This window comes from Rosa rugosa, chromosome 6 (assembly GCF_958449725.1).
Source record: "Rosa rugosa chromosome 6, drRosRugo1.1, whole genome shotgun sequence".
NCBI lineage: Eukaryota > Viridiplantae > Streptophyta > Magnoliopsida > Rosales > Rosaceae > Rosa > Rosa rugosa.
In genome coordinates this window covers 11,170,774-11,179,018 of record NC_084825.1, presented here as the reverse complement: position 1 = coordinate 11,179,018, position 8,245 = coordinate 11,170,774, and the positions used below count along the sequence as shown (strand labels likewise).

The following is an 8,245-nucleotide window of genomic DNA, read 5'->3' as shown; positions in this document are numbered from 1 at the left end:
ATTGACTATGAGGAGACATAATCTCCTGTAATGGACGTTATAACATTCCGCTACTTAGTTAGCTTGGTAGTTTCCGAAGGACTGGAAATGCAGCTCATGGATGTGGTTACTGCATATCTCTATGGGGATCTTGATTCAGAGTATATATATATATATATATATGAAAGTGCCTGATAGGAGCATAAAATGCGACAAATATAATGTGCAATCCTATACACTTTTCTTAGCTATTTCCTTTAAAAATTCAGTTTTAACTTAGTTTCCTTTTTAGGTAGTTCGTGAAGCAGTTCAAGAGAAATAAGAGCTTAAAGGAAGCAATGAAGCCATGGATCATGACGTACTAATGAAAAGAACTAAGTTTGATCACCCTTTGGCCGGAAATAACAAGGGAAGTCCACAAAAAAGGTTGTGCAAAACAGTTACTGCAAAGCAAGAAACTGCAGTTTTAGAATCAGCTTTTCGGGAACAGTTTTTTGGAGTAATTCTTGCATCCTTCCAACTGCAGAAAAGGCCAGTGATCCTTGAAGATATGATGTTTTACTTCAACAAGAGCCAAAGAACTGGTCAGAAGCACTAACGAGGCAGTAGGAAATCAAGCTCAAAGCAGGCTTCCCGATAAGGTAGAAACTGTCAGCTTTTCACGAAGCTTTTTGGGAGATCTTTTCCGGCGACTTTCTTGGAGTTTTTCCAGAAGGTTATTGATCATTATAGAAGATGTGATGTCGTAGAACACGTAGGAGTTAAGAACCATCCAGAAACTTGGCAAAACGAAGTCGTTCCTTGTCCAAAAATTAAGCTTCAGAGATAGAAATTGAGTCATAGTCAAAACAGGACAGTTTGGCAGAAATCTTCTATGGACGGATGTTGGTGTGTTTTTGGAAAGTTATTGATGGTGCAATCATCAAGGAGAGTCCTAGAATGATTCCTCAAGATTTTGGGAAGATTACTAAGGCTTGAAGGCAATTAAATTGTGCACCAATTAAAGGAATCCTCAAGCAACTAGGGAAGTCTTTCAAAGCAGAATTGGAAAAGGAAACTTGGGCTGTGTATTCCATACATATAGAGGCCCTAAACACATTGGAAACCACCACCCTACAGTGCCATCTTCTGGCCCAAACCCTAGCACACAAAGTCTTGAAATTCCGAAGTCCTCCAAGAGCAAAAATCGTGCAATCCATCTTTCATCCTCTATCAAGCTTAGACGTGAACCATCTTGAAGGAGTTCTTGCGTCCAAGGCTGCCTAAAAGTGAATTTGTGGCTCTCATATTCTCCCTTTTACGGTTTTTATCCTCTTGCAACCTAATACTCATGTTTTTATTTGTTGAATTTAAGACGATGTGTGGCTAGTTATTTTTTGTTAGAGGCGAGGTTTGAAGCCCCAATTATGTAGAACATATGTTTGTTTTAATTTAGTTTCTTGACCTTTGGTATGAATTGGTTGTTTAATTCTGATTGATTGAAAACTTTTACATGTGTTTGTTTTATGGTGCCCAACATAGGATTTATGCATGTAATTGGAGCTAGGTTTAGAAAATAATTCACGTAATCCTCTTGTTTTCTAATCCACAAGTATGCAAGGCTTTGGACAAAAGCTGATGTTTTAAACAACTAGAAGAGCATGCTAGGTAGGCGTTCCACACTAGACTGCAACTCTATAACCAATCGTTTCCATGAGATCTTAATGCTTCAAATGTGTTGACACTATATGTGTTGTTGATAGGATAGCGTTCTATACCTTGATTGCATGTTTGATAGGCTTAGCTATTGTGCGTTCACATAGACTAAGTAATTAGGGAAACATTATAAGGGACATGATCTGCTCCGACTTGTTTCTTGGTTGGTTTATGTTCACACCTTAGTAATTAAAACTAGGTTAACTTAACATTATTCGAAAGTAATTGGTGGTGGATTTCCGAGTCTCTAACGTCTTCTCCATCTTATTTTCTCAAAACCAAAAATCAAAATTGTTTTCTTTTTGTTTTCTCTTTTATTTTTATAGAAACTTAGAAAACCCAAAATCTGTTTCAACTTCGGATTGCAACGCACCCTTCAATCCCCGTCTTGTCCTGCCATCTCTTTTCCTCTTTGACGTTTTTCTTTAGATTAGTATTGTTATTTGTTTTGTGTGTTAGTAAGTTTAAATTTGTTAGTTTTTATTTTGTGTGATAAATTAGTTACCCTAAATCTCTAGCATCGAACGATCTTTGCTTACTTTATATTACTGACGACTACATTTTGCAGGGTTAAGTTAAAGCTTGATTTTAGCGTATCAGTGTCTGATGGCCTTACATTACCCAAATCAAGTGACTCTAAACCACGGAGTGCGTTTGCAATTAGGTTGAAACGCTCACTTTACGGATTGAAACAATCCGGGCAGATGTGGTATACCCGTCTAAGTGACTACTTGATAGGGAATGGATATAAGAACGATGAATTATGCCCCTGTAAATTCATAAAGAAAACAAGTTTCGGATTTGCAACTGTAGCTATATATGTCGATGATATGAACATAATAGGTACTCTTGATGAAATATGAGAAACCGCGAGCTACTTGAAATCCAAATTTGAGATGAAGGATTTTGGGAAAGCTCGATTCTATCTAAGCCTTGAACTAGAACACCGAGTTGTGGAATACTAATCCACCAGTCTGCATATGTCCAAAATATGCTCAGGTGATTTAACATGGACAAAGCGCATCCTGCTAGCACTCTCATGATCGGTCGAAGTTTGGATGCAAAGAAAGATCCATTTCGTCCAAAGGAAGATGACGGAGAGGTGTTGGGAGCTGAAATTCCCTATCTAAGTGCAATAGGCGCATTATTGTACTTAGCCCAATGTACTCGACCAAACATTACATTCTCAGTGAACTTGTTAACTAGATTTAGCTCAACGCCAACGCAGCGTCACTGGAATGGTATCAAGAATATTTTTCGATACCTAAAATGAACCATTGACTTGGGACTGTTCTTTTCCTACAGAGAGACAAGAGGGACCGCAGATGGAACTACAATCCCTAAAGGAAATGTTGATCGCGAAAGCGCCACTCACTACACCGAAACCCCAAATGATGTTTTGGTTGGTTTTGCTGATGTTGGGTACCTGTCTGACCCACATAAAGGTCGTTCCCAAACTGGTTATGTATATACCATTGGGAACACGGTGATATCTTGGAGATCAACCAAGCAAACCCTTGTGGCTACCTCCTCGAACCACTCAAAGATCATTGCTCTACATGAGGCGGTTCGTGAGTGTATACGGTTAAGAGCTATCATTACACATATTCGAGGGACTAGTGGTTTGAGTTCTACCACTGAAGAGCCTACTTGCATTTATGAAGATAATGCAGCTTGCATCGAACATATAAAGCTAGGTTATATCAAGGGTGATAATACAAAACACGTACATATCGCCAAAGTTTTTCTACAATCAGCAACAACAGGCTCTCCTCAATATTCAAGTGAATCAAGTAAGGTCTGAGGAGAATGTGGCGGATTTGTTTACCAAATCATTGCATAAGGCCATATTTGAGAAACATGTGAAAGGCATAGGAATGCGAAGGCTTTCCAAGCTCCCTTGACTAATGTATGGATCAGGGGGAGGTGTAGAAGACATCAGGGGGAGTCTAACACACACATGTCATCCTCAAATGTAAAAGGTGTGTTGTGCTCTTTTCCTTCGACCAAGGTGTATTTTTTGTTCCACAGGGTTTTTATTGTTACTTGGCAAGATTTTTAGTGGGGCAACAACTCATGCACCATTTCATCTTTGACTTGGCACAAGGGAGAGTGTTAAAGGATAAGCACATTATGTGCCTTCGTCAAAGTAAATGACGAAGAGGGAATCAAGGAATTGCAATCACAGCTCAATCAACATTTACTATCATTATTGTAATTGATGTTTCCGTTGTAATTCTATCCCTATATAAAGGGACTAAGAAATGAAATGAGTATACCAATTCCAATTTACTTTTACAATTCCCAAAGTGTAACACTACTCGTCATACGTACGCCTTAAGCTTAAATTAATCCAGAGTAAAGAGAATTTCAAAATCAACCTCCATACTCGAGCACAATTGTGTGCAACCAATGATACATAGTAAAAGCCTCTAGCTGAACGAACCCACAATCAATCTTTATAGCAGCACCAACCTCGTCAATTATCCTAACATCCCAAGCCCAGAACCAGGAACTAACTGGATCCATCGCCATTGGCAAACCCTGCCTTCCAATTCTTCATATTGATCCAATCCTCCACCAAAGAATAGTGCCAAGGAGAAAAGCCAGAAGCATGGAATCGCCAGTGTCGAGTGCTGCTAATCCAACGGGATCAATCGTAAGAGAATCCATGGAGATCGTCATAGAAACACCAAATCTAGAGCTGCTGGCAAAACCATCAGCGAAACCACGAGCAGACTCCAAAACACCGTTGAACACTGCACCGGATCCTGGCGCGAGAAGAGTACCAAAGTACAAAGTACAAAGTAGTAGAGCCATTGTGAATCCGAGGCCGATACATCACCAATCCCTCCTGGTAGGAAGTCCAGTCCCGCATGAGAGACACTGCTTGGAGAAAGACAGGCTAGGGCTAGGGTTGTTATAAGAGAGTATTGCCTAGGTTTCTAAACTTTGCTACGGAAGAAATATATATATATCAAATCCTTTAGTACTGAATAGAAACAATCTATCAGTTGAAACATTGTTAATCATAATAATTCTGAGACTAAGAAAGCTAAATTAAATAACAGGCACAACTGATTTGGAATGTGTCCCTTACCCATGTTTACAGAGAGTGTAATTCAGTGGCTGATTTGTTAGCAAATATTGGGCATGGTTATGAGCCTGGCTGCGAATTCTTTAGCTCCCCTCCTGCTGCTGTCGTGCCTCTTTTGGAAGCTGATCTATTGGGCTTGTCTAAGCCAAGATTAATTGTAATTTAGGTTTTGTCCTTAGCCTTCGGGCATCCTTGTAATCAAAAAAATAAAATAAAAAAGATGACAATAGTTACAAACTTGAGTAAATTGCATTTTACATGACGAAAAAGCTGCACGCCTTTTGATTCAAGAATCTTCAACACTATACATATTTCCAATTTCAACCCTCGAAATGCCTAATTGTAGGGTCCACAAACCCAATGCAACCCTAGAAATTAAACCTAGGGACCTTAATTAGTTTCCCCAAAATCGTGCCTTCCATATCACTTGCCGGCCGGACCCTGTTCTCCTCTTTGTACAAGGACCCTTTCTCTTTTCAATAATGTAATCGTTCCTCAGTTTTGACTAGACCCTTACGAAGAACACACTGAGCTCAGGCCCACTATTCCCATCGGGATTCAACATGTAGTACGTTTCCGAATCCTTGGACCCGATCACACGCTCGAACTGTGCTCTCATGTACATGAACTCACCGTCCGGCAACTCGTCGCCGTCGTTTGGTAATACCCCGGCTCCCATAGAAATTGCATGCAATACTTGCATGACACTCAAGTCATCGTCCGTCGCTTCCCTCCGAACCCCATACCCCGATTTCTTCCCATTGCAATACAACATCCATATGGGCTCATCGACGATCTTTGTCTTATCACCTGGTCTCTTCTCACACTCGAGGGCTATTCTCACGAACCCGACTCCCATGTCCTGGAGAAGCTTTCCTGTGGGAATCCCTAGCTCAATTACGAGAAGGGGGAGGCACTTGGGGCTTTCTTGGATTGCAATGCTCACCCTAGATTTACGGTTCCCAAATAGGGTTCCAGTCATCCTGATACCACCGTGGATGTGTCCTTCCCCGATCCGGCTCCCGTGGTGGAGAGAGACCGGGATTTTGCACGACGGGGCTATGATGGGAAACGACCGGAAAACAGCACGGAAGCGCCGGAAAAGTTTTCTGGTTTTTGAGGGGCCTTTTTTGTTTGATGCGGGTTGGAGGGAGATGGCCGGTGGTGATTGTGCATTCGCAACAGCCGGGGATGACTTCGCTTCCGGGTTTTGAGACCGCGGCGAGGATGGAGGCAGCGGCTGCGGTTGTGGTTTTGGTTCCCCCATATTTTAAATTGCTAGAAGGCTTGTTTGATTTTTAGGGGGCAATGCTAGCAACGCTAGGTTTTATGACTTTGGTAAGCTTGGTGGTGATGATGAGTGTATATATATGAAGAGAGCAATTGAATTGATTTGTGGTGTGCACGTTGGGAACTGTCAATAATTTATTGGCAAGTATGGGGAATGTTTTTCTTGTTCATACTGAATTATAGTTGGTTTTTAGTTTTGTGGTTTAGCTAAAGATAGATATGTATTATTGACTCAAGCGGCAGTTTCAGCTTTTAGTTTCGGACCTTATACCAGCCATTATTTTCTAGAGAATTTTCAAAGTTATTAACTCCACTTGAGGCTTTATTGTTGGCATGTATACCGGGTGAATTTGACTTAAGAGTGTAGCCTACAACAGATTCTGCTCACTAGGATTAGTTAAGGGGAGGATTCAGTGCACCGACGTGCACTTGCACCGACATAAATAAATGGTTAGATTATATTAAATATACTCTTAGGTTATTAATAAAAAATATTAATTATAAATATTAAGAGTTGAGATTATCTTATAAGTGTTGGGTCATTTGCACCGTCGGTGCATAGAGCTAATGAACGAACTAAATTTCAGTAATTCATCTGATGAGCTAGATAGATATGTAATAGAATCAGACTGTTTTATTGATTAATCTACATTCATGTGCCAAAAACAACCATATATCCAAGTTCTTTCACCTCTATTCCGAGGACTCCACTATAGCCAGGTACTGTCATTGGTTTTTCACATCAGTCCCCAATGAGAGCTGTCACTGCTTCCTAAACCCTAACTACAATGAGAGCTGTCTCATAGTAAATCTTGTGATGTTCCCATGAGGATTGGGTGCCGCGTGCCGCACCACCCGAGTGGTTTCAGGCCGAATTGTGTGCAAGGACGCCAGCAAGATCAATGCTAAGTACTAAGAGATTGTGGAATTGGCCTTTTGGATTCGAGTGATCGACTTAATCTGGTGGCTTTGCCCGCATAGGGGCCGTCTCAAGGCAACCTTACATTATGAAGTATGGAAGATCATGGTGGCTAATATGGCTCTCTATGGCATGGCTTCCTCGAGTCTAGGTGGTAATTGCGGTTGTTTGGCCGCCCACAACACGATTCGGGTGCCCCAAGCAGTTGGGCTCCCTTCTAGGTGCTCATGTTATTTGGGATTATGCTCTAGTCCCTATTTTTTTAGGGTTCTAGAATTTGGAACCCCAAACGAGTGCCTACTGATGTCGACTATGTTTTTCTTGGAGTGGTTTCTACAGTCAAATTCTTGTTGAATCAATGATTGCTATGTACTACCACCAAAATGACGTTTCTTTTGTTTCTTTTTTCTTTTCACAAAATATTTTGACTTATAGTAAAACAATTTGGTGGACGAATGCATCCTTTTCTGCCATATATGACTTATGACATATTTATATTAGTTCAAAAGAATAGCGGAAACAAGTCAATATTCTTTTTTGCAAATCTCTCCCTCTTTTTTTTTTCACATGAACAAGTCAATAAATGGAGGGGAGTGAACTCAACAGATTTTCTTTTTGGTCTTTTATAATATAGTGTTGTCACACGTAAAATTCTAAGTCTGACTTTACAAAGTCTCCTACCAGCCGTCCATTGGAGTTGACTTTTGATCTTGCGCATTGACAGCGGACCATATATGAACAAATATATATTTAGCTAGCCAATTAATTAGTAGTTGTCTAATAGATATGGTTCAATGAACACTTACTCCATCGTGGATCGATGTATCAAAGTCAGCTTAGCTCAACATTGGGGATATAATACCACTCCGGTCCTTCCGATGGAGTTATAATTGCAACAGAAAATATATAGTCTCACGTGGCACAATCACTACGAAAGAAGTGAACCGAATAAGTTCAACACTATCTTCAATTTCAATCAAGAAACTAGTGTTTCCTATATTAAAATTTCAGAAATGAAAATAAGATTGTTTTGTTGTCTATTCAATATTCATAATGAGGTAATAAACTAATCGTATAATTCTCAATGTCGAAGTTTCAATATTCAATTAGTAACATAGAATTAAATTTGTCTCATTATGATGCAAGCTACTAAATGTTATAGTAGTCTTAGTTGAGCACAATCGGACAGAGAATTCACTGAGTATGTGAATAAGACTCTTTCACGTAAAGACATAGGCTATGGGCCAATACACTTGAAGTGAGTT

At 40.0% G+C, this 8,245-nt stretch overlaps 1 protein-coding gene across 1 annotated transcript; it reads right to left on the bottom strand.

Moving 5' to 3' along the window:
- Positions 1-4,762: 4,762 nt before the first annotated feature.
- LOC133718898 (protein MIZU-KUSSEI 1) lies at positions 4,763-6,217 on the bottom strand. Its single transcript, XM_062145774.1, has one exon. The coding sequence runs from the start codon at positions 6,036-6,038 to the stop codon at positions 5,277-5,279; it is 762 nt and encodes a 253-aa protein (XP_062001758.1). The 5' UTR covers positions 6,039-6,217; the 3' UTR covers positions 4,763-5,276.
- Positions 6,218-8,245: the final 2,028 nt, after the last annotated feature.

Coding starts and splice junctions, on each gene's coding strand:
- LOC133718898 (XM_062145774.1), bottom strand. CDS start 6,038: ATGGGGGAACCAAAACCACAACCGCAGCCGCTGCCTCCATCCTCGCCG.